At 42.4% G+C, this 27440-nt stretch overlaps 1 protein-coding gene across 8 annotated transcripts in view; it reads right to left on the bottom strand.

Annotated features, from left to right (window-relative positions):
• The window catches only part of RBFOX3 (RNA binding fox-1 homolog 3), a 461718-nt gene that overhangs the window by 93443 nt on the left and 340835 nt on the right, over positions 1–27440 (bottom strand). The window contains exon 1 of one of the 8 annotated variants that reach the window (XM_060688759.2): positions 9703–10216. The exons of the other annotated variants lie outside the window; for them this stretch is intronic. Coding sequence (XP_060544742.2) covers positions 9703–9720 — 18 coding nt within the window. The 5' untranslated portion in view covers positions 9721–10216. Of the gene's footprint in view, positions 1–9702; positions 10217–27440 lie in introns of those variants that run through there. 8 annotated transcript variants of the gene reach the window in all.

The following is a 27440-nucleotide window of genomic DNA, read 5'->3' as shown; positions in this document are numbered from 1 at the left end:
ACATTTATTCAGAGTGCCAACAAAGACAGAGTTGAAATGTACCCGAGATAGAAATGGAAGAGTTCTTGATTTAGTTAGCTCTTTCAGACGTCAGAAAGAGAAAATAAAGAGAAGAAATTGACAGAAAGACACAGAGATAAGACAGGTGACCAAAGACTATTTCTGGCTATTTCCATAACCTTCACTACCATCCTGCTCTTAACTTTTTCTCTTAAAAATGTGGTGCTCCACAGAAATAATGCTCCTCACCTTAGCTTGAAATGTTCATTCAATCTGAAATTTAGAATATTAACTAGACAACCCATAACCCATTTTGCCATTCCTTCAGAGATATTTCCTTACCTATTCAAACAAAATGACAATGCACAGGCAAAAAAGTAGCTGGAGTGACTTCCAACTTCCTGCTGACTTCCCCATTGATTTTGCTTCTGAGAAGTAGGCAGGAAGCATTGGAAATCTTGATCATGTGACCGCCGCTAACCGTGGCAACACTGCAACATCACAACTTTGCGAATACAACTGGTGTGAAGACCCTTGAAATTGCAATAATATGCATTGTTTAAATTAACAGATTTGAAGTGCCTTGATTCAAACATTTTTGCACAACGATGCACTGTTTGGGCTAACTGAAGGTTACAAGCAGACAAAGGTAGGAGAGTTTTAGTCCTATAGAGATCAATTCCACCAAATATAAAAACAGTCAGTGTTCATTGTTGTTTTCTCCATTATGAAGGAGTAAATTACCAAGGCAATTGAAAATTAAGAGGAGGCTGTATGCCAATACTTTACTATCTTATACTCAGGTATATATTTTCTTGAGCCCACATAATTACCAGATAAGCTCAGAAAAAGATAAAGATCTTTTAAGGAACAGTTAACGGTTAGAGCAACATTACCCAAGCTGGACATGAAGTCCTCTTTGGATCCAAATACTGCACATCTCTATAGCAAAATAAACCATGAGTTAATCAGAAATTGAACTACATAAATGTCCTGTAATATCCCCTTTAAAACCAGAAATGATTTATTACATTGTTGTGCATTAATCATGCCACATTATAGTTTTTAAAAAAGGAAACTATTAGCAAAAATGCTAGAAGGAGGAAGCTTTTACTTAAAGTTGAAGGGGCTTTTGCTGAATAGGACTTTTCTGAGTAGAAAAATATGGATCATGGGGACCCACATTGCCAGCTACTGGAATGCTACACGTAAAGCCACATTTTGAAGCAGTTGCCACCTGATTAAAGAAATGCCTATCTCATTTAAAGCACTGCTGTCTGATTGCAAACTATTTCCCACGATCAAGTCCCTAAAGTATATAACAGACGAAGCCATCCAAATTCATTTAACTATCCATTAAGGCACATCCACATAACATCTCACTGAACAGTATAGCCCACAACTAAGAGCATAGCAACGTGGTGTGTTCTTGGAAAGGCAAAGCAAGGCTCTTTTCCCCAGGGATAACTCTACACTAGAAATAAAAGGCTAGCTATGCACTGAGCATGACTCTAATTGCTTCAACAATGTTCAACTTCAGCACTGTGGTAAAATGAGGACAGCTTGGCTTAAACCACCTATGAGAATGTATTGCACGTTGCAGAAACTGGACAGGCTCTTAAGTGAGAAAAGCTTGAGAGAAAAAAGAATAGAAAATGCTGACCTTCCAAATAAGCTCTGGCCTATACAGGATTATCAAGAAACATGATTTATTTAGCAAAACATACACAGCCTTTCAAAACAGACATTGGGAAGTATTGTGCTTGCTAGAAGTGGATTTAGAGGAGAGGAATTCTGCAACGTTGTCCTGGGTAGATAATGGTACTACACCAGAGGTGGGTTTCAGCAGGTTCTCACCAGTTCTGGAGAACCAGTAGCGGAAATTTTGAGTAGTTCGGAGAACCAGTAGTAAAAATTCTGACTGGCCCCGCCCCCATCTATTCTCTGCTTCCCAAGTCCCAGCTGATCGGGAGGAAATGGGGATTTTGCAGTAACCTTCCCATGGATTGGGGACGGAATGGAGATTTTACAGTATCCTTCCCCTGCCACACCCATAAGCCACACCCACCAAGCCACGCCCACCAAGCCACACCCACAGAACCGGTAGTAAAAAAATTTGAAACCCACTCCTGAGAATCCCTTGGACTGCAAGGCGATCAAACCAGTCAGTCCTAGAGATCAACTCTGACTGCTCTTTAGAAGGCCAGATCCTGAAGATGAAACTCAAATACTTTGGCCACCTAATGGGAAGGAAGGATTCACTGGAGAAGAGCCTAATGCTGGAAAAGATTGACGCAAAAGAAGAAGGGGATGGCAGAGGATGAGGTGGCTGGATGGAGTCACTGAAGCAGTAGGTGTGAGCTTAAATGGACTCCAGAGGATGGTAGAGGACAGGAAGGCCTGGAAGACCGTTGTCCATGGGGTCGCGATGGGTCTGACATGACTTCGCAACTAACAACAACAACAATATTTTATTGCTGATCGTACCATAGAAACAACTGGCATTATCTGGAGATGTTCTCTTCTCAGCTGTTAAGCCAGTAAAACAGGCTTGATCTTTTCCAGTGGGCTACAGGAATCCTCTACACTGGATCCAACCATGACTACAGCAACTGCTACAGAATCACCAATCATGAAATTCCCTGGTGGCACAGTAGTTAAAATGCAATATTGCAGGCAAACTCAGCCCACATTCCATCCTGATGGGGCTCAAGGTTGACTCAGCCTTCCATCCTTCCAAGGTCAGTAAATTGAAGACCAAGATTGTTGGGGGTGATATGCTGATGTAAACTGCCCAGAGACTGCTGTAAAACACTATGGGGTGGTATATAAGTCTTAAGTGCTATTGCTATTGTTAAATTCCATCAGCAGCTTAGAAATGGGAGTCAATATGATGTTTATGCGGTCTGCTAATTCAACTACTTCTGTATGTGGCCTTCTTCTCTAAGAATTGAAATGCCAATATAGTCATAGCTTAATTCTAAACCTTGTTTTTGCCAAATCAGTCTCCAGGGCCTGACCAAACATGGGATTGTTGAGCAGATGAAGCAATTATATTACCTCTTATTCTGGCCCAGCATCAGAGAATGGTGCAAGGGAAATGGAAGAAATTTTAAATTTTGATCAAAATTATGCTATACCTCATTGCAATTATTCATGCAGCTTTCCAAAGTACGTGGCCAGCTCCGTTTAGCTAACTAAGGAAAGGCCTTACTCTCTGCTCACAGTTATGGTTCACTTTTAATTGCTCTGAAGAATTTAAATCTAAGCACAACAATTAGAATTTTATCATTAAACTATCTCAATATAGAGATAAAGAGCTGACAGGAATTCAAGTTGCCAATGAAACTTCATAATAAAATAAAGCAAATCCTGGGGTTTTTAAATCCAGCCAAGCATGATTTAAATTAATGCCATAGCAACTATTTTTTTTTAAAAAATGGACACTAGTAAATATGAGCTTCTTAAAGAAAATATTAAAGCAAGTGTGCAGGCTATTTTTTAATATGCACTACTTCTATGCAAGACCACCTATGCAAAAAATGTAACTGAGAATTAGCTTTCTTTCCCCTGTTCAACTTACAAGACTGATACAAAAACAACCACACTGCTAAGAACACACACTTTAAGCTAAAGTATGGAAACGAACTACTTAATATAAGGCACTGTCCTCCCTCTCGCAGTGCCTAGAGGCTGTTAGGGACTGATGGATGGGGAGCAACAGGTTGAAACTAAACCCTTGCAAGACTGAGTGGCTCTGGGTTTGGAGTTTGTTGGCTCAGGGAGAATTGCCACCTTTGGTCTTGGATGGGGGGGCACTACCCAAAACAGACCCTGTACGTAATCTAGGGGTTTTCCTGGACTCACGACTCCTACTCAAAGAGCAGGTAGCGGTTGTGGCCAGGAGGGTCTTCGCGCAACTGCGGGTTGTGCGCCAGTTATGCCGTTTCCTGGACCAGCAATCCCTACTCACAGCCACTCATGCCCTAGTCACTTCCTGTCTTGACTATTGCAACGTGCTCTACATGGGGCTGCCCTTGAAGAGCATCTGGAAGCTCCAGTTGGTGCAAAATGCAGTGGCCCACCACTGCATTTTGCAGACCCTGGTGTGCAGACCCTGGTGTGCACATGCATCACCTCTCCTGCGGGAGCTGCATTGGTTGCCGATTTGCTTCCGGGTGCAATTCAAAGTGCTGGTTGTCACCTTTAAAGCCCTTCATGGCTTGGGACTAGGTTATCTGAGGGACCGTCTCTTGCTGGTCACATCTACCTGACCCATCAGAGCAGGGAGGCAGGGAATGTTGCAGGTCCCATCCCCTAGGGAAATACACCTGGTGGGACCCAGAAGAAGGACCTTCTCCATGGTGGCTCACTCTCTCTGGAACATCAATCCCCCAGAGATTAGAATGGCCCCCACTCTAATACTCTTCCGGAAGGCGCTGAAGACCTGGTTCTGCCAGCGGGACTGGGGAACCCAGAGTGGGATGGAGCCCATTAAATGGCTTGTGTGATCTGCTGTTGCCGGGGCGGGGCGTGGGAGGTGATTTTGTTATATTGTACTATATTGATTTATTTGATTCCTTTTGTTAGTTTTTATTGTTTTAAATGTGGTTTTATATTCTGTAAGCCACCTTGAATCGCCATGGGCGAATAGATGGCAGTATAAATTCAATCAATCAATCAATCAATCAATCAATCAATAATCTCTTGAACACAGTAACCCCAGGCCCTCCCCAATGTACACTGTCTGATTCAGAACAATTTCTAAGATCACGTTTTCTAAGTGTTTCAGCTCCTGTGATAATACAAAGTGGAAGATAGCGTTAGGCAGTGCAAGCTCAGATTTGAAGAAAGTCAGGTGTGTATGATGGGCAAGGAAAAAAAAAATTGGGTGCCAATCTCTTTGTTCTTAGAAAATGATTTCCTGCCATCTGTGAAAAGGCATTCTCCCAAACCCGCCACTATTCATTATGTGTCTCACCAAGACAAAGAGGTTTTGCCCTTCCCAGACCTCTTCACACATTCGCTATTACTATTCTTAATTGACACCGCATGTTTATTGTCCAAACTCATTATCTCAGCAATCTACCCAACAAAAGGGTGAGTCAAGCTCATACCTCTGAAATGGTGCAGTAACACAGTTGGTAATTATTATGGGTGGCATTTCTCAATCTTTCCCCCCTGTCAAACATAACTTGGATATCTCAGGGCATATTGTCTTCTAGAAAGGGTGGGCACCCCAGAACTTTGTGGTTTTGTTTTTTTGACCAAGCATACAAGTCCCATGGGAAAGAAACAGATTCATTCCATCTTAAGCAGATCCATCAACACAGATTTCTTCAACCTGATGTCATTAGGTATTGGAATACAAATCTTACCCTCCATATCCCTTATATAGCCAAGCAGAAACTATCACCACCCCTGCTACCTTATTAATTATTGTCTCCTCAGAAGGAGAATTCATCTGAATGGATATGCAGATAGCTTGGAGGTAAATGACATTAAGTCTTCAATAGTTCTTGCTTCTTGTCCATCTCTAAAACTGCAACCCCAGTTGTTTGCCCCTGGCTCCTAATGTATCCTGCCTTCAATTTCTAAGATTTAGTTCCTGGGACTCTGATGTGTAGAAGGAGTCCTGCAATACTGCAGGGCCAATTTAATCAATTGGTTAATTAATTGCCCTACTCAGCATACTACTCAGGATAGTGAATAGGCTTTTCCAAGAAACAGACAGAGGGATTGTTGATTCTTGGCTATGGCTGTTACTTAGGTAAATCCAAAATCAGGCATTAATGAATCCTAAGATTGTTGATGTCCTTATTCTTTTTTGAACAAAGCTATTCCTAAGAAATATTTAATTGTTATTCCCAAATCAAGAGAGAGATTATATTTTATGCACTTCTTCCTCCATACGTACACACAAATAGCACACATATCTTAAGGCAGATATATGGTAGAACTTCCAGGGAAGGACTGGTGAATGGAAGACAGCTCTGTTAAACGTGGAATGAAGAGCTGGCAAATGGATCATTCTCTGGACAGGAAGAGGACTTGGAATTGCTCACAAATGCTCCAGTCACTCCTTGCGAGGAGACCACAAGTCAGTGGTGTCTGATGGGTTTAGAGTTCTGGGAGACAAGGGAACACCATTTTTGCCCAAACAGCAGTTTGTGCTTTTATGGACACAGGATTCGCATACTTCCTTTTCTAATCACTTTTGGAAACTGCTTGTTAACTGCTTTTCAGGTATTAGGAACCTTTGGAGCAACAAACTTTATAGCACAAATTTGATAGGTGAGTTTCCTTCAATCCTTAGTGAAAGAAGTTTTCAATACAAGTTTAAGGATTTTTAAAAATTCTCCTCCTTTTCCCTCTCTTCCTTCTCCTTCTTTTTGGAATAAACAGCAAAATTAGTGATTTACAATATTGTTTTTGGAAAGTTATGCCTGGACAATGGTCAAGAAGTATTTGAAATAAAATTCTGAAATTAATTATAAGAATCCTTTCCATGGGAAAATGCTGTTATTTTGATTTTTTTTAAAAAAAAACCACACATACAATAGAATTGGACTTTAAAGGCTGGACACTAGTGGGAACTGAAAATTACAATTAAAGGAGAAGAACATATTTGACTTATTAATAGATTGTATTTTATTAATATAAAATATATTATATTGAATATAAATATAAAATAGAACAAAATACTTTAACATAGGATGTATTGAAATATATTTGTGAACAATGGATCCAAAAGTTAATTTTAAGAATGTCTATCATTATAGATAGATTATCTTTAAACTATATTATGGAAGAGGAACACGTTTTACCAGATAAGACTTAGACTGATTTGAAAATATATTTAAAAGTACCAGGCTTCAACAATGATATAGAAAAAGTTGCTTCACCAGATACAAAAATGAAACAGGCTGATGTTTTCATAATTAAATTGTATTTATTTATTTGATTGCTTTTGCTTGGGGTGGGTGGGTATTGCTTTTTAACTGTTTTTATATTGGTTTTTTATTTTTGTAAGCCACTCAGAATCACTGAATGAGGTGGGTGGCCATATTTTTTGAATGAATAAATAAAATAGATATATAAATAACAAACTGAAAGATTGTCTTGGATAACTTTCCTAAATTGGATTTACAAAAGGGATCTGTTATAGTTTTGAAGAATTTTGTTAGAAGGGATGAAGAAAAAAATGAAAGAAATCAGACTCTAGCACATCATTTGAATGGATTAAAGTTTATTAAAAGTTAAAGAAAGGAATTTAAAGTTGGTTTATTTGGTCAAATTTAAAATAGATTTCTACCTCTGGTAATCCACAATGGACTTTTGCAGATCAGGACCAAACAGTGAGGTTTGTTTATAGATAAGAACTGAGATATGGGAAGAAGATATCATTTGTTGTATTTTTAAAGAAGGTGATAAGTTACTAAAATTGTTTATATATGTGATGAAGGGGAAAGTCACTTTACACGTTTTTCTTCTATGTTCTTATACATTGTTTTCTATTTTTCTTTCTATCTTTTTTGCACTTTCTATTTTTTCTTTTCATTCTTTTATTTTTCTTTGTTTATATCATTTTAATTGTAATGTTTAATAAAAATACCATTTAAAAAGACAGATAGTGATTGGTTCACAATCAGTGCTGCAGACACAAAAACCACTGAGAATGGCTAGGAAGTGACCTATGAGACTCATAACTAGATACGAGCAACTTGTGGAAGAAGCATTCCCTGACTAGATTCAGGACTCTTGCATCTGTTGTGCAATCCAGTAATTTACTTATTTATTTAATATGTATCCTGCGTTTATTAGTTTTACAAATAACTGAACATATCCAACATATCTTCCCCTCCTATTTTCCCCACAACAACAATCTTGTGAGGTGGGTTGGGCTGACAGAGAGAATAATTGGCCCAAAGTCACTCAGCTGGCTTTCAGACTAAGGCAAGACTTGAATTCATGGTCCCATGATTTCTAGCCTGGTGCTTTAACCATTAGACCAAACTGGCAGCCCTTCCTCACACAGAATGGCAGATGTACACATGCATTCAACATGGGAGAGAGAATGCAGAAAGGCCTATGCCTTTTCTCTAACAATAATTACAAAAACAGTAAAACCTGTTCTCTAAAGAGGGAATTGCTCAGGACTTGCTGCAGTCTGCTTTTCAAACAAGCAAACTCAAAGTTTAGCAATTCTTAGTCAATTTGCTAGTACCAGAAAACAATCGACCACAGGGTGTTCTTATGGCAGACTTATTCGGAGAATCTGTGTAACTCTCTATCCCCAAGTCACATTGTCACCCACTCTACAATAGTGATCATTCATGCTTCTCCAACAATTTAGCAAATTTCACTGTGGCTCTTCCTATTAACTGGCATTAGTTAGGTTTATGGGTTCTGAGGTGGTCCAATCAATTTTAGAATAGGAAATCCACACTTTCCACAATAATATATTAGAAGAAGAAAATAGGGTGATAACTTTCATCCAAAAAGAAAGAAAGAAAGAAAGAGAGAGAGGGAGAAAGAGGAAGGAAGGAAGGAAGGAAGGAAGGAAGGAAGGAAGGAAGGAAGGAAGGAAGGAAGGAAGGAAGGCTGTTTGATGTTGTTTAAAATGAAGTTGTAAAATATGGGTAGGGAGGAAAGTATTGGTTCCAAGCAAAACACCTGGAACTCATTTTCTTAGAAACATTATGGCATCTTTGGAGTGAGTTGAAGCAAGACACTATTTTCAGCAGCATCTTGATTCATTCTCACCATGCACACATTCAAGCTTGAAGTATATTTCTGGTTATCAGAAAGCTTTCCCTTTTTTATGCCTTAAAATTCACTAGTATTCTCTAGGTTAAAATTACGAAGAGTGAAAATCCAAGATTCAAACCGGTCATCCATAGTCCGGTTGCACTGTGCCTTTCTTCCAGTTTTAACCATTTACCTTTTTTGCACAAGGAAAATGGTGCAGCAGAAGGCAAAGGCTAGACAGGCTTCCAGCTGGCCCCAGCAATCTATGGCATGTGGATTTAAGTGCTGCAAATTCAGATATGATGCTCACAAAAATGGCTGAGAAGTCATAGGCTGCTGTAAGATTCCATATCACTCCAATCTACATTTACACCACATCCATCTAGGATACCAGATGACATCCCAGTGTATTTCACTTCAACTTAATATATGCAACTGGAGTTGGCTCTTCTCCTTGAAGATTTTAGCTGCCATCACATGCAAGTTCAGTGAGCTCTGGATGGAGAAACAAAGAGAGCGAGTAGCAGGCATGTCCAACAGGGATCCATGCCCATAATGGCCTGTAAATGCAATACACCTCTGTAAATACTATCATTTTAGGAAGTTTTTTTTTTTTTCATTTATTTCCATGACAATAAATTAGACGAAGAAAATAGGACGCTAACTTTCTTCCAAAAAATGGAGGAATATCTTCTGGGCAACAACATCTAAAGTATCCGATATTCAGTCAGGCAAATGGAATCAAGCAGTAAACCCACTGAAATTCACATGATCTAGAACAGGCAAGCAGAATCTAAATTCAGGGATCCACACCCACCCGGAAGAATAAGTCGGAGCAAAAGCTCCTAGTTGGTAACATCATCCACCAAACACTCTGCAAAACTCTGAAAGCAACCAACAGCACACACACAAATTTAACCGGGATTTACCCAACCCAAAACAGGGACCTACCCAGAAATACATCATCATGCTGACAGCCAAGATGTCCACAGAGCCACGGAGAGGTGATCTGTCTCAGGTCGCTGGATATCTCCCCCACCCCTGGTCCTCTGTCCTGGGATGCCGACTGGGTTTTCCCCTTTCACAGGCACAGCCTTCTTGACAAAGGCTGCAGGCCGCTCTGTGCCTCAGAGCCGGCCATGAGTATCCGATGTACCAGCTTCGTGCAGGGATTGCAGAGAGGGACGGTAGGAGTGAAATGTTCCAGGTGGACCAAGAAAGTAAGGGAGCAACAATCAGTAGATTAGAGTGGGTTGAGCACAAAATACCCGATGCTTAGAGAGAAAAGGCCAAGAAGCAGAGCCCAAACCGCTTCTTGTCACAGAGCTGGAGTAGGGCTGGATGGTTGGCTAGCTCCCATCAGAGAAGAGGTACCTCTGCTGACGGAAAAGCAGGCTAAGTTGACAGGCTTGCTGGGGAGGTATGTGCAGGGACTGTGCTGTGGGGATGTGTGTGTGTGAGAGAAAGAGTAAGGGAAAAAGAGAGAGAGAGAGAGAGAGAGAGAAGCAGGCAGGCATCTGGGAGCAGAAGCTCCCGCGGCTCTGACACTCTGCAGTGTATGTCCTGCCTCAGCATTTTCTAAGCTACCCTGTCAATAAGGGAACTGGCCGCTCATGTAATTAACCTGTGAGGTGCCAGCTTTCTCCGTCCTGGTGCTGAGCCTCCAGGCATTCTCACTGCTCTCTGCCCTCGCCATATTCCTCCCAGTCAGCCTTGCCAGGATTAAGCAGTGTTAGGGTGACAGGCACCAGACAGTTTTGCAGGGCAGTCTGCCTTCAGGCTCACAAGAGAGTCCCTATTCGTTTCACTTAATTCCAAAGCTAGAAAAATGGCAATCTGACTCTCACTATGGCAATTGCAAGCAAAAGTCTGAGTTCCCCCCAGAAACCCACTGTACAAATACTGGCTAGCTAAACAGTCCAGAATATGTTTGCTAAACATTAGGATGTTGTGTTCCAGTTGGGTGGAGTTTTCAAGAGTTGCTTGACCACAAGAGGAAGCCAGATGGGATATTTTGGAAGTTGAAATAATGGCTAAGGAACAGAACAAAGTTAACTATGTTTTCTTTTCACATTTATCACTCAATCAAAGCTAAGCAATATAGCCGTGATGGCGAACCTATGGCACATGTGCCACAGGTAGCACGCGGAGCCATATCTGTGGGCGCATGAGTCGTTGCCTAGCTCAGCTCCAGTGTGCATATGTGGGCCAGCCAGCTGATTTTCGGCTGGCCCTGCCCACACCACACCACCCCTCCCCTCCCACACCACCCCTCCCTTCCCAGGAGTCTCCATGTGGCCCGTTTTGGATGCCAGGTAAGTACATGGCTCATGTGGAGGCTCGGGGTGGCAGTTTTCCCCCTCCCCAGACTCCAAGAAAACCTCTGGAGCCTGGGGTGGGTGAAAAACAGGCCTACCGCGCCCACCGGTAACCTTTTTGCTGTTGAGTGCCAAAAGCGAGGGGAGCACAGGGGGTGAATCACACGCACATGCACGGGGGGGGGGCACAGGGGGACATTGAATTATGGGTGTGGGCACGTCCACATGCGACCCCCCTTGCACTCCCCCCGCTTTTGGCACGCAATGGCAAAAAGGTTAGCCATCACTGCAACATAGCTTCTAGGCCAGGAATATCCAACTGTGACCCACAGGCCACATGTGTGCCTGGACTGCTAGTAATATGGCAGCACAAGATAATAAAAATATTAAAAAAATAAAGGAAGTTTATTGTTTATATACATTAACTATGTTATATATTTTATATGCCGCCCAAGGCAATTCTTATACATTCAAAGCAGCTCAGGCAAGCCTAAATGCTGGACGACCATATTGTAGGTCTTTGCATGTCCACCAATTCTGAACTTGGATGCAATTTCAGGGGGTATTCTGCCACATGAAGGCTATTTTGGGTGTGAAGGGGGCAGGAAAGTGCCTACGGAATACTGTATTCTCATTCACTGCATTTACATTATGCAAATACAAATTTTGGCCAAAAAGAGCGAAAAACCCTAGCAAAGAATATATGCTCAAAAGCAATCTGTCTTCTACCACATCATTTACTTTTAGTATGTTTATAACCAAATGTTTCTCCAAATGAGAAAACAAGCTTCCTTGAGCTGCCTTAAGAATTTTGATTCTTTTGGCAGGACCTTTTCTGCCTGGTTTCCTAAGCCACTGCATTGGGAAACCCCTCCCCCACTCCCTCCCCTGACATATCCCAGGAAATTTTCAGAGAGAGCCCAGGTGGTTGTCCACCATTTTATGGAACTAATTAAACTTCTTTAGTAAGAAGGTGGAAAAGACATTAGAAGAATGAAAGTCCAGGGAATACCATTTTTCAACCTCTCTCCGTGGTCCTAAAGTTAAATTAGATGCAACAAGATTTATCTTTCTCTTTTACTCCTTATTAAAACTGAGTGATGTGTATTTACTTACCCGACCTCAAAACACTGGTTGTTGGTGGGGAGAAAATGAACAGCAGGAAAAAATAATAAAAAAATACGAATATGTAGAAGATATATGGAAATTAAATGAAACAGCAGCAACTATATCCATCCTGCAGCATTTAATTCCATTGGAAGAGTGGACTCATGTAATCCCAGAATTTAACAGATCATATCCATTGACAGTTGCAAAACAAAATGGCAGCTCAGAGCTGAAACTCCGAGGCTAGGAGGGAGATGTTTTGACATTTTCAAGAGTGTGGGGGTCAATTAACCATCCACAGACCCCCCTCCCAGCAAGCTGAGGTATTTTCGGCTCAATAGAGCTGTGGATGGAGCCCAAGGATAAAACACGAGCCGAGCCTGAAGATCAGCTGTTTGTCAGTAAAAGACTGATGGCAGTGCAGAGGATGTCAACATCAAAGCCTGGCTGCCATGACCGGGTCAACCACTGAGTCTAATACAGCTGATGAAATGGTTAGCGAGACGGTGGCAACAGCGACTCCGGATAGGGTGTTGATAATGATGCCTGGGCTAATAGGCACTGCATGTAGCAACATGGCGGCGATGATGTCTATGGCAAGGGGGGTTACCACAATGGCGAGGGGAATGGCGCTAATGGCAGTGACGGCGACGGCAACACCAGGAGGCTACAAGGAAGCCCTTGTTGTTAATAGAGGAGAGGACAATGCTGCAAAGGCTATAAATGTTAGGATCCCTTCAACCTCTAGGGATCTGTTGCACTCCTCTCTCTTGAAACTCTGAGGACTTATTAAACTAATTGAACTAAGTAGCCTGAGCAAGGTGATGGATAGGGACTGAGGATTACAAACTGGAGATGATGACTTACTCTCCCCCTCAACTGTCCCTCTCTCCTTTATCAGATCTAGATGTATTATGACCACTCAGCGTTAACTTGCAATCTTAGATCGATCTGCAGCTTTATTTACCACCTATTCCCCAAGATTACCCTGATTATTTAACCCAAAATACTTTGTCCAGTGGCTCTGCCTTACTTTTTTGATCTAATCCTCGGCCATCGCTGGTATCAGGACTGGAGGAGATACAGACATCGAGAGTCTTGGATTATGGGGAGATAGACCACCTTCTCTTTGTTTGTTTCAAATGGTTTGGTCGCTGTGAGAGGACGACCTTTTGAGACCTCTACCCCCACCTCCTTTGGATGGACTTACTACAACCACAAGACTTCCCATCGTTGTGAGAGGGCGATGATGTTCCGATGTATTGACATTTGTAACTTACTGGTCTCCCTTTTACATCTATTTCCTCCCTTATTTTAAATTACCTGTCTTAACCATCTCTAACACTCTTAGAAGAAAATGATCCTTCATCTCCTTCAACTCGCTCCTATCTTTGATGTATTCAACTGCGGAGCTCCTTGCACTGCGAGATTCCCCCCTCTCGCATGTCTGGCCCTCTCAGTTATCAAGGGCCGCCCTTGAGGACGGGTTTTGGAACCCTGAGAGGTGGTTTGCAAAAAACCGACGGCTTTGGGGGTTTTTAGATAAATGTTTAAGTTCTATTTTAAGGGGTTCTGGGAGGGATTGTGGGAATGGATCTGGGGGGATCCATAAATCCACTGAAAGGGGTAATGGGTCTGATAATCATGGTGGGGAGGATGGGGACAGAAATCTGACAAGGATGCAGGGGGATGAAGCGATGGGCATTAGTATAGTAAGTGGGAGGGGCAGATATGACGGCTGCAGGGGGCCATATTATGTTTCGGGAGTGCGCAATCGATGTTTACGAGCGATTGCCCACTCCGACCCCCAAAGCACTGCTCGTTTCCCGGGTTGTTCAGAGTCTCAGACCCTGGGTCTATGGCTGATGTTGTGTAATGCCAGGTCAGTGGTAAATAAAGCCCCCCTCATTCATGATCTTATTTCAGAGGGGGGTGCTGACCTGGCAGGGATTACAGAGACCTGGTTAGGCCAGGAGGGAGGAGTTCCCCTTGTGGAAATGTGCCCACCAGGTTTCCGTGCATTCCATCAGCCAAGGACTCAGGGAAGGGGTGGGGGAGTGGCAGCAATCATTAGAGAAAGTCTTTGCCCGAGGGAGGCCTCTGTTCCTCAGATAGCCGGATGTGAGTCCCTCCTTGTGAAGTGGGGTCAGGGGATTCAGATGGGCCTACTGATTGCGTACCTGGCTCCCTGCCACGTAACAGCGGTCCTGCCTGAGCTGCTCGACATTATAGCTGGGGTGGCGGTGGAAACCCCCAGACTTATTGTTATGGGGGATTTTAACCTGCCATCTGCTGGTGAGATGTCGGAGACGGCTCGGGAGTTCATGGCTTCCATGATGGCCATGGGCCTGACCCAGGTAGTTCAAGGCCCCACCCACTTGGGGAATCACACTCTGGACTTGATTTTTATCTCTGATCAGTGGCTGAATGATCTAAGAATAGGGGATATAGACATCAAGCCCTTGTCATGGTCTGATCATTCTCTCCTTCACATGGACTTTCAAGTCACTTCCACCCACCGCAGGGAGATGGAACCAACCAAATGGTTCCGTCCCAGGCACCTGATGGACCCCGAAAGGTTCCTGATGGAGCTTGGGCCATTTCCTGAGACTCTGGCTCACGACTCGACTGAGGACCTGGTGGTTGCCTGGGACAGGGCGGCTACTGGGGCCTTGGACCGCGTCGTGCCTTTGCGGCCTCTGACCCGATGCCGATCTCGTCTAGCTCCTTGGTTTTCTGAGGAGCTGAGAGAGATGAAGCGTCGGAAAAGACGCCTGGAGAGTGATTGGAGGACAAGCCGATCTGAATCTGACCGAACACAGATGAGATCTTATATTAAGATCTACCTAGTGGCGATAAAAGCGGCGAAGTCTAGCTACTTCTCCGCTCTTATTGCATCTGCAGAGAACCGCCCAGCTGCGCTGTTTAGAGTGACCCGCTCCCTACTTCAGGTGGGGGTACGGGAAGATCCCTTAAAGGGTCGAGCTGAGGATTTTGTACAATTCCTGCATGATAAAGTCGCTCAGATTCGGGAAGGCCTGGACTCCGATTGGGTAGATCCAGGGGAGGAGACGGGGGCAGGTCTTGAGAGCGTTATCTGGGAAGAGTTTGACTCTGTGGCTCCTGAGGACGTGGACAGGATTCTGGGCAAGCTTAACGCTGCCACATGTTTATTGGACCCGTGTCCCTCCTGGTTGGTACTGGCCTCCCGGGAGGTTACACGAGGCTGGCTCCAGGGGATTATAAATGCTTCTCTGAGTGAGGGTGTCTTTCCCGTCGCCTTGAAAGAGGCGGTTGTGAAGCCCCTCCTCAAGAAGCCTTCCCTGGACCCGGCTATATTATCAAATTATCGTCCAGTCTCCAATCTTCGCTTTGTTGCGAAGGTTGTTGAGAGTGTGGTGGCGCAACAACTACCCCGATACCTGGATGAAGTTGTCTATCTGGATCCGTTCCAGTCGGGCTTCAGGTCACGATACAGCACGGAAACGGCATTGGTCGCATTGGTGGATGATCTCTGGAGGGCTCGGGACAGAGGTTGCTCCTCTATCCTGGTCCTATTAGATCTCTCAGCGGCTTTTGATACCATCGACCATGGTATCTTACTGCACCGGCTGGAGGGGTTAGGAATAGGGGGCACCGTTCTTCGGTGGTTCTCCTCCTTCCTCTCTGACCGTTCGCAGTTTGTGTTGGCAGGGGGGCAGAGGTCGACCTCGAGGCACCTTATTTGTGGGGTGCCGCAAGGGTCAGTCCTCTCACCCCTTCTGTTCAACATTTATGTAAAACCGCTAGGTGAGATCATCCGTGGTTTTGGGGTGAGTGTTCATCAGTATGCTGATGACACACAGCTATACATCTCCACCCCAGGCCACCCCAATGATGCCCTTGCTGTGATGTCCCGTTGCCTGGAGGCCGTACGGATCTGGATGGGGAGAAACAAGCTCAGACTCAACCCCTCCAGGACCGAGTTGCTGTGGCTTCCGGCGTCCCGGTATAGTCAGCTGGTACCATCACTGACAATAGGGGATGAGATCTTGCTCCCCACAGAGAGGGCCCGCAACTTGGGTGTCCTCCTGGATCCACGGTTATCTTTAGAAGATCATTTGATGGCCGTGGCCAGGGGTGCCTTTTATCAGGTTCGCCTGATCCGCCAGTTGCGTCCCTTTCTGGATCGGGACGCCTTGCGCACGGTCACTCATGCCCTAGTTACCTCCCGTATGGACTACTGTAATGCTCTCTACATGGGGCTCCCCTTGAAAAGCACCCGGAAGCTCCAACTGGTCCAGAACGTAGCTGCACGGGTGATTATGGGCGCAGCTCATTACGCCCATGTAACACCTCTCCTACGCGAGCTGCACTGGCTCCCGGTGGTCTTCCGGGTGCGATTCAAGGTGTTAGTTATCACCTTTAAAGCGCTCCATGGCTTAGGACCTGGGTACCTACGAGACCGTCTTTTGCCACCAATAGCCTCCCACCAACCAGTTCGTTCTCACAGGGAGGGACTACTCAGGGTACCGTCAGTCAAATTATGTCGACTGGCGACTCCCAGGGGGAGGGCCTTCTCTGTGGGGGCTCCAACCCTTTGGAATGAACTGCCCCCAGAGATACGGAATATCCCTGATCTCTGTGCTTTCCGCCGTGCCCTCAAGACCCTGATGTTCCAACAGGCAGGGCTAAACATACAAACATTCAAATGATTTTTTAAATGTTATCTAATTCTGGGTTTTATTTAATTGACCAAACTAAGTAACAATTTTAATTAGCAATTTTATGATGTTTGTGTGTCTATATTTTTCTTGACTGTACACCGCCTTGAGTCCTACGGGAGAAAGGCGGTATAGAAATATAATAAATAAATAAATAAATAAATAATAAATAAATAAATATCATTTGTGTAGATGTGAAAGAACAAACATGTGATTGGGGCAGCTGGCATGTCTTACAGCATACACACCACTTTGCTGAGATTCTCAGGTTTATATTAATGCCAAAAGGAGTTAAGTCCTTCAACAAATACAGTAACCTTTGATCTGTCTGTCATATGTTTGGACCATCCTTTCTTGTGGGGTGCGCAACTACTGAAAAGGCAGTCCAAACTCTTATACATAAACTATCTCTTTCAGGGAAACGTTTAGTTATTCTAGCTGGGTTATACTCCTCAGAGTATTTGACTCTTAGATTGCTGGATGAGTTTTAACAACTGGGGACGAGAGAGGCCAAACCGTTATAAATCTAAAATAGTTGAATCCAAGTGTCTTTATCTTTTAACAACAGGCTATGATTTCATTGATAGCAATAGGATAGAATTCATCCAATTGAAAACTAAAGCTGAAAATATCCCACGATAAGGTCTACAAAATATTTAGCATCTATACATATTTTGGAACTGTGGAGAAAAAGTAATCACAAAATCCAACTTCACCAGTGAAGAGCTTAGCCAAACTTGTATACATTTATAATATATTCAAATTTTATAATTACTATTATCTAATTGCTGCAGTTGAATTTTACTCCTCCAGTGTAGCAATCACTTCAGTATAGTGGATTAAGACCAGAAGTGTATTAGTTTTTCCAGAGACTAAGGCATCCTTAATTCATTTTAATCATAAAACTATTGAATTGCGCAGGCTCTATAAGCTCCATATTGCACATGTTGCAGCATTAAATCATTAAGCCAGAAGCTCTCAAATTCTGTGGTGTCATAGCCTCTTAAACTGATAAATGAAATTTGGTTGTTCGTTTAGCTTTGTATAATTCCTGAAATCTTAAATTTTATTTTTGGGGCCTCCCTTCACACCATTTTTCCATGTTCATTTTAGACAGGCGCTTTATTTTTCTAGCAGCAACTGTAGAAAATCTTGATTTTGCTATTGGCTTCTCCAAGCAGTATGGGAGCAAAATTTGACACTGATCCAGCTTTGAATGCAAATGCAATGCTGAAGTCCTGTAATATCACAATCTGACTTTTCTCTCCACTTGGTTTGAACAAACCAAACAATCAGCTCTTTGAGGCAAAATGGGAACACATTTCGAAAGTGATCCTGCTTTGCATTACAGGGACATGAAAAGTCACAGCCATGTAAGAACACCGCTCAGCTTTCCATTTTCCTTTGGTCCAACAAGCTGAAAGCCAGATCATCACTTCCTGGTGCAACTTTTGAAGAACTCCGACACCCAGGAATTTCTTCTAATCTTAGCCCTAAACTTTCAAACGAATGGTTGTGATCCTGCCCTCTGGAACAAAACATACCAAGACTAATCCATCTTTTGCATGGCAGATTTTCATATCCTGGTAAACAGCTGTCATGCTTCTCCTTAATCTTCTCTTCTCATGACGACGGATAGCCAGTCCTTTTAAGCTTAGAGGTCTGGGCTTTGCAGTTCCTTGCCATGCTGCTGGCTCTTTTGCAGATGCGCTTTCATTTACCAGAAGCCTTCTTCCAATGTGGATTAATGCTTCTGAAGCAGCTATGTGATGCAGAATGGAGCAGACTAGGACTTCACGATCTGGAATTTTTCTTAATGCAACTAAAATTTGTGTTTTACAGCAGGACATCATCCTGCTGTAATCCAGTAATAAATCTAGATATTTTAAAAATGTACGGATGCCAAGCTGGTTCTCTTTCAATTTGTTTGTCTGATATTTTCATACATACTATAGTTTATACTTATATTCGTTGAATTTCAATAGGTTTCAGTCAAGAAATTTTTCATTTTTGAATGGTGTACTAGAAGGCATACTCCAAAATGTGTATGGGTCAGGACAAAAATAATTTTATTATGAATTTAATTAAAATTAAATTGAAAATAAATGCAAATATTATTATACTCCACGTAATAAATATTGCTCTGGTCTTATCATATACAATTATAATTCAATGGTAATTTTTTTCCATTCATTGTTCCAGCCTGCCAAAACCCTTTTGAGTTCTCAGTCTGATTTCTATAGCCCAGTATAACCCTTTTAGTTCTGTGTCAGCTACATTTTATTAAACATTGCCCCTTCACTCTCATTCTGATAATTCCTAAAATGTTTGAACTGCAGAAAGCAATTGTGCACAAAGACCTGTAATACTCCACTAAGTTGTCCCTCCTCTTTGATGTAAAGCCATCAATGAACACACCCTGAGCGTAGCTGCTCATCTCTTTGCAGATGGATACACACATACATTTGGACAAAGAGAATTTGTGGGAAAAAATGTAGTGAATATGGGGTGATAAATATGACTTTAGTAAATCCCATTGCATTCTATAGGCCTGTGATGGCGAACCTATGGCACGCGTGCCACAGGTGGCACGTGGAGCCATATCGATGAGCACGTGAGCTCAGCTCCGGCGCACATGTACACACTGGCCAGCTGATTTTCGGGCCTTCTGGGCCCACTGGAAGTCGGCAAACAGGCCGTTTCCGGTCTCCGGAGGGCCTCCGGGGGATGGGGGTGGGGAAGGCCGTTTCACCCTCCCCAGGCTCCTAGAAAGGCTCTGGAGCCTGGGGAGGGCGAAAAAACGGGCCTACCGGGCCCACCAGGCCATTGCATGCCAAAAACGGGGGAAGCACGGGGGGGGGTCACACACACATGCGCAGGGCACATAGAATTATAGGTATGGGCACACACACGCACTCTCCCCACTTTTGGTACACGATGGCAAAAAGGTTAGCCATCTCTGCTATAGGCTCTTATTTCCTGTTAAATATTACAGTTTTTTGTTCTGTTGGAGGCAGATCTTGGGGACAGTGGTTTTTTTCCCCTCTCCTTTCTATTGAAGAAAAAAAAAAAAAGAAAACAGAGAAAAAAATGGAAGACACTGAGGAATTCTATGACAAATACAGGTGGTCCTTGACTTACACCAGTTCATTTAGTGACCGTTCGAAGTTACAACAGCATTGAAAAAAGTGACTCATGACAGCTTTTCACATGACCATTGCAGCATCCCCAAGATCATGTGATCAAAATTCAGACGCTTGGCAACTGATTCATGATTAAGACGGTTGCAGTGCCTTGGATCCGCTTCTGCGACCTTCTGACAAGCAAAGTCAATGGGGAAGCCAGATTCACTTAACAACTGTGTTACTAACTTAACAACCATAGTGATTCACTTAACAACTGTGGCAAGGAAGGTCATAGAATGGGGCAAAACTCATTTAATAAATGTTTCACTTAGCAACAGAAATTTTGGGCTCAATTGTTGTAATTGTTGTAAGTTGATGACTACCTGTAACAAAAGATGTTAAGTGAAACATCAAGAAAGGATAAAGTATTATTAATAAGTAATGGAGAAATGAAGGAACCTGAAATTGCAGGAAGCTTTGAACTGAGTAAGTATAGTAATACAAGAAATGGTTTAATATAATTTTGCAAAAAAAACAAAACAAAAACATATTGCCAGCAACTGCTTCAGGCAATATAAATGTATATTCTGTACATGGATGTTATTAAATGTCTAGCATTAGAATCAAATGGAGGAAACAGAAGATGGAGAAGTGTAATCTAATCAGCCAGGATACTTCCAGATGTAGATTGTGGAACAGACCATGAATTATTTGTATCAAATGCGTAGGTTAAATTTAAGTAATAAAGGAATAGATTCGTTTTACACTTACCTTCTGTGAAAGAAAAACTGAAAAGCCACGAGAAGAGATGAGACATCATGAAAACCGAAACAGAAAAAATATTTTCCAAATTTCAAAGAGGAAAAAAGATCTAAGTGCTTTTCAAAACAAGTTACCATGATAGCCAAGGAAAGACAGAAGATGAAAGCCTTGGGCAAACAGTGACTGAACGCAGATTTTCAACATCAAGCAAGAAAGGACAATGTAAGATGTCTCAATCAAGAATGTCAGCCGCTAGAAGAAAATAACAAGAAAAGAAAAACGAGAGATGTTTTTAAGGAGGTCACAGAGATATGTGTTGCTAAGATAGGAATATTCAAGATTATCATGGAAGAGATCTAACAGAAGCAAATACGATTAAATGAAGATGGAAAGACTACACTGTAAAATCCCCTTCACAAACAGGATTATAGAATTACAGGAAAAAAGTTGGGAGAGGTTTAACAAGCAATACAGCAGCAATCAAAAAGTAAAGCACCAGGCATAGACCCAACAACTGGTTTAAAATTGCAGAAAAGAAAGATAAAGAGTTAACAGCTGCGTATCAGCAAATATGGAACAATACTGGGTGACCTAGACATCGGAAAAGCTTGGAGTATATATCTAATACTGAAGAAAAGTGATGCAAGAAAATGTTCAAATGACTGGAACTTTGCAACAATTCCTTAAACTATAATATTTGTTTCAGTTCTTACAAAAAACCCAGAGCCATCCATGGAGGGATAAATGATAACTGAACAGGCAGGTTTCAGGAAAGGGGCACAAGATCAGTTAGCTAATGTAATATGGATAATGGAGAGAGCAAGAGAATATAAGCTTTCCTTCTGCTTTATTGACTGCAGCAAGGCCTTTGACTATGTGGATTATGCCAGAATGTGGAATATATTAAGGCTAATGGATGTGCCAGAACATGGGGTTATTCTTTGTAAAGAAACCTTGTACAATGGATAAGAAGCTACTGAACTTGAGAGGGAGTGAGAAAAGGATGCATATTATTCCCACATCTATCAAACGCGTACAGTAAATAGGTTACAAGAATGGCAGGGTTGGAAAAAAACCGGACAGCTGGAAATAAAATAAAGAATTGAAACACTAACTGTGTGAGATATGCATTGTAGGAGGGGAGCTGTTAGTCTATGATAGCCCCAAATCAGGAAGAGTGCTGTAGCTCCTTTTCAGACCAATACATTTGATTAAAAGGCATGGACGTTCATGAGTTACATGAACTTTGTCAGATGCCTCCATGCATGTTAGGTTGAGAATGGGTTACCAGACTCCTGATTTCTGAGATACACAGAGGATACTTTAGAAAAGTTCATTATGAAACAAAAAGCGGAAAATGGCAAATCTTGCCTAGTGTTCAGTATTAAGAAGACATCACTAACATCAAGCAATATGCATACCTAACTTTCAGTTGTTGGCAAAAATGAAGGTGGCAGATATTTTTATTTTCTGGGGTTCAAGAGTAAAGATGTACATGGGGTGAGAGAAGTAAAGAGATTAATGCTACAGAGGAAGGCACTGACAAATTCAGAGAAAGACTGTGAAGGAAAAAGCGATCCAGCGCTCTTCTGGAAAAGCTACACGTTTTTACTAGAGGCAGGTCAAGTTGATGCGTGTTTATCTGTGTAATCCTTAGGAACTGAAAGCGACCCGATGGCATCCAAATAAATATCAACCACAGCCATAATACAGGACAATTTAAAAGGATTATGGAGACAAGGTAGACAAAGTGCTTTGAACGTTTAAAAGTGCTAGATAAACTGAGCGTTATTATTGCTACCTACTACCGCTTTCTCAAGCTTTTAGCTTCAGTTCCTGGCTCTGGCATGTGGGCATAATAGATAAGATTTAGCAGATGGCATTTCACCAAATGCTCTTGTCTTTTGAGATTGAAGATGAACCTATGTGGAATTTTCTCCAGTGTGAGTCTAATAGAGAACAATGACCTTGTCAGCTATTTTTATGTTTTTCTTAAGTGAATTCCTATCTGAGGAAAGCAAAATGTCTCTTAGGCCCCCACTTGGTAAAAGGCTTTCCAAGTGTACACCTGCTTGGCGTAGTCTCTCTCTCTCCAGACCTTTACAAAAGCGAATAGGGACAGCTGTGGTACCTTTGGAATCACAAGCCCATTTCCTGACCCCCCACCCCCCACCCCCAGTTTGGCCTCTTTAAGAAAAGAGTGTGGCGGAAAAAATAAAATCAATTATTCTTATGACAAACGCACCCACAGCCAATGCCATTTGCTCACTGACTGGCAGCATCCTTTCTGAAAATGTGTTATTATCTTCCTAGGACTTTCCAGAAATTTGCCTGCATTTTGAAAACAGAATGACAGTATGATCCATGCATAAGTGAACGAAAGAAACAGCAGCTAGTGAAATGGGTAGAGCAAAATGTTCTGCTTGTATTCGTTTCTCACGTTTTATACTTTTGGCCTTTCTATGATGGGCCTTAGAGTGATGGTTTAGTTTCGCAATTATCCTCTTAAGAGGGTAAATTTTAATCTAGCCTTTCCTAACCTGACTGGGAATTCAGAAGACTCTATTCCACTCCATCTGGAGGCACACTCATAGAAGGAATCCTCTGGAGTAGCTCATTTAGATCACCAGGAGATGCCATCTTTGTTTTTGTAATAAAAGCTTTAGCTTCCCCACTACCATGAGCCAAGCCAACATTGCTTGAAGGAAGCCTCTGCATTGCTGCTCATTTTTGTTCCCATATTCCTGCTAAAAACTCTAGTTCTACGCAGGCTTTGCAAAAATGCTGATTCTTGTCAGACTGCCACTCTTTATGAGTTCTGTTTGAAACTGTTTATTAAAGTTATCCAAGGAGTGCAAGGCTGGGGCAACAGGAGAGTTCCAGAACTGCAGGAAGATATATAAGTCTCATGGCTGTAGAATACTAACAAAGTTCTCTGCACCCCAGGTGTTTTAACCTGACTGCTTGTAACCCTTGAAATGCTGTAAACATTTTGTAGCAGAAGGGAAGGAATGATTTTTTTTAAAGAAGAGGATGATTCCAGCTAAAGGATTGCATAAAGCCCCATACATGTCCTTTTTCCATGCTGGCCAGCAGCTCCCGGAGGCCAAGGCTTTGCCCCCAAAGGCCAGGACTGCATTCATGGAAAACCCTCTTCACCAATTGCTGCAAAGGAGAGCTCCATCCCAAGCACAGACGTTCCTTCCCCTCCCCACTCCTTGCATTCACAGCCTCTACCACTTTTTATGGATTCCTGGGTGCTCCGACTGTGTGACATGCAGTATGGAGATCAATTATGGAAATTCCTGCCTCTGTGAACCCAATTCAGGGAGAATCACAGCTCATTAGGCCAGGGTTTGCTTCCATTAATGCCATGATGATATCCACCTCCTCCACCGTGGTTTCCCTGGAAATTGCCCAGAAAACTCTCTATAAGCTTAGTAGTCACAGGATCACCCACAGCTCAAGAGAAAGAAACTATACGCTCCCCAGGAAGCACGGTCTGTCCTCTTCCTGATAAAAGCACATATTAAATGCAGACTCCAGAGCTCTTCTGGCTGAAACACAACAGTCATTTCTATCCCACAGGGCTGCTGGCCTTGAGATGGTAGTCACCTCCCTTGGGGCTAGTTGGAAATACTCACAGCAGGGTGTTTGTGGGCCCAGACATGTTGATAAGTCTCTCGGGGAATAAATAACAATCATGATAATAGAAACCAATGAGATGATGATGCCAGGAATATTTTCATTACCATGTCCTCTTGCTTGTCCGCGAAAGCACTTTACTAACTCAAGGGCCAACTGTGCTTTGAGAAATGTATCTGCTGGAATAGCTTACATGGTATATAGCATGACAGAGAATGACATTATCTGAGCAGGCAAAATGCAGAGTCGCCTTATGTTTTCATTTACTGTTGCAAAAGAATGTCAGTCAGGGAGCCATGGTTCATAACAAAATATAAAAGTCTTCCCTGTGTGCAGTGCTCTTCTCTGTTTCTTAGCTGCAGGGGGTCAGCATTGTCCGAAGACACTTCTGTGGTCATGTGGTCAGTATGATTATACGCCGAGGCACACAGATCTCTGTTAACTTCCCACCAAAGTGGTACCTATTTATCTACTTGCATTTTCAAGCTTTCGAACTGCTAGGGGGGCAGGAACTGGGGTAAGGAATGGGAGCTTACCCCGTCGCACAGCATTTGGGTCTCAAACCCAGACTGTCAATTTTCCGGCTGACAAGCTCTTTAACTGCTGAGCCATCTCACCCCTGGGCTCAGAATACCACTACTCAAAGCAACCATAACCATAGACTAAAGCATAGAAAGAAAACCACTTAAGTTAAGAATCGTACATACACACAACTTACAATTGAAGTAAGGAATTCAATTTTCTGCACAATTCAGGGTGTAATGGTCAGTGATGAACATGTCAGGAGGCTGCCACTTAAAAGACCTCCCCACTCCCTTATGGATGTTGGCTAACTGCTTCCCTGGAGATGCTGATCTCTTCACCCACTTAATTATTTATTTTACGATAGTCTAAATAAATAGCTTCCCAGCATTCTGGATTTATAATGGTGATTTGATGGACAGAATACTAGACAGGAAAATGGGTTATTGCCTGTAATTACAATCCTCTGAATGGTCATCTGTGATTCACACATATGGGTAAACATCACACTTTTAATCTGGAAGAGGGTCTCATAAGATGACTGAAAACAGGACCATTCTTCCAAAGGTTGCATTTCTCTGGAGATGTAGATCCAGTTTATAGAGGCTGGATGAAGTTGAAGGAAAGAGGTTATACAGTTACCCAGCATAGGAATACCTTGTACTTTATAGAAAGGTAAGCAGCGCTGCTCCTGTAGAGTCAACACAAATGAATGAAGGCATGACTCTTTGGTTACCTTACAAAAAAACTAAAGGGCTGCCACTCTCCACTCGGAGAAACTCATTTTTAGAAGGGTCTTAGAAAGTCAGGAATAAACGTTGGTCCTAATAAAATAGTACCATGACATTTAAGTATACAGTGAGAGTGTGACAGACATCCAAGGAATGAAGGCTTTCCCTATGGGTCTTGAGAGAGTTGGAAAAATGATAGGTAATATAATGTATCGATTCAAACAGAAAGCCCCGATTCACTTTGGAAAGAAAAATATATTTGGACAAAAGTCTACTTTGCTCCTATGAAAAACGAAGAAAACAGAATCTCAACAATCTGACATTATAATTACTTTCCATGGCAAGATATAAATTGGGGCAATAAGCATAGATTCAGAGTTTCAACATTAACCTAGAAAGAATAAGGGAAGCAGCAGGGTTGGAGATGTACTAAGGGCTTCTCACAAAATGCCTTATTAGCAGGTTGGAAAGAGAAATATTTCTCAATGAAAGAAAAAGAGAAGCGATGTCTGCAAAGTGTACCTTTGTTGAAAAGAGAGCAAAGCTGTTCGAAGCACAGGGAGAAAGAAAGCCAGAATGTGATGGACTTGATGTTGTGGGGAATTACAGTGTTGTTTCTGGACAGTGTTCAAAAAAATTCATATGCAGCTGCATAGGACGCCTTTGCAGAAGGCTCCCAAGGAGCTAAAATAATATTTTCCAGCTTATCCCAGAGAGGCTCTGGAATGGAATCTTCCAAGCTGTAAGGCAGAGGGAACGAAGGTTCGACAGAAGACGTGTCCCAGGTGGATGGTGAGTAAACTGGGAAATATTTGACTCAGAAGGCAGAGATACTTTCAGTGCACAGGACAGAGTATTGGATGAATCATACAGTAGATGCTGCAGCCACTAAGGTATGATGAAAATGCAGTTATTTAAGTGTCTGTTGATCTTTGCTAGGACTCTAGTCATCAGGGGAATGAAAAGAACCATGTAAAAGAGGGGTCAAAAAAAAAAAAAAAAGGAAAGGAAAGGAAAGCATCAGTGCAAGACCAGGAGTCTATCTTGCCCCTGTTGTAAAAGCTTTAGCATGTGGCAAAATGATCTACCTTAGGGATGCCCGATGGTATTTGATAGAGGCCATCCTTGATGGGTGCAATCTCCATTCACGAGTGGCCATTCTGATACTGCTGAGCTGGTCAGTGAGGATGTTGTCCCTTTCAGGCAGATGGATTGCCAGGGCCAAGATGAAATGATGGATGACGGCTGACAAATCTGTCGTGCAAGGTACAGTGGTGGTATTTATCATTTGCCCTATGAACTAGAGCTAGATAAGAGAAGAAAATGATACCTTGTAGGTAGAAGAACGTGACAACGGATGCCATACTTTTAGAAAATAGAAAAACCTACGGTAGGGTAGAAAAGATCAATGAAAGTATGCTTTCAGAAAATGTAAACTTCAACCCAATTACTGCAAGAGGGGAAGAGTGGAGGCAATTGATATAATCTTGGCATAAAAATGTCTATAGATATTAAAATTGGAAAGGTGAAGTCAAATAAAAAAGAAAATGGGAGCCTAATCCTCAGGAGGTATGGTCTCGACACCCCTTACTTAGAGAGGAAGGGAAACCTCCTGATTTTGATTTACTTTTGAAATTGACCTAAAGGTTTGGGGTGGATTTATGGATGAAGTATGTATCACTGTGGAAGAATTTTAAAAAATCCACTCATAATTAGTAACAGTAACTCACGTATCTTGAAAGCTAGGCAGGTTATCCCTAAAGGGCCAGTATGGGG

The sequence above is a fragment of the Pantherophis guttatus genome, chromosome 2 (genome assembly GCF_059756535.1).
Source record: "Pantherophis guttatus breed Tessera chromosome 2, ASM5975653v1, whole genome shotgun sequence".
In the NCBI taxonomy this organism is placed as follows: domain Eukaryota; kingdom Metazoa; phylum Chordata; class Lepidosauria; order Squamata; family Colubridae; genus Pantherophis; species Pantherophis guttatus.
The sequence above is the reverse complement of the archived record's forward strand: the minus strand, read 5'-3'. Positions and strand labels throughout refer to the sequence as shown.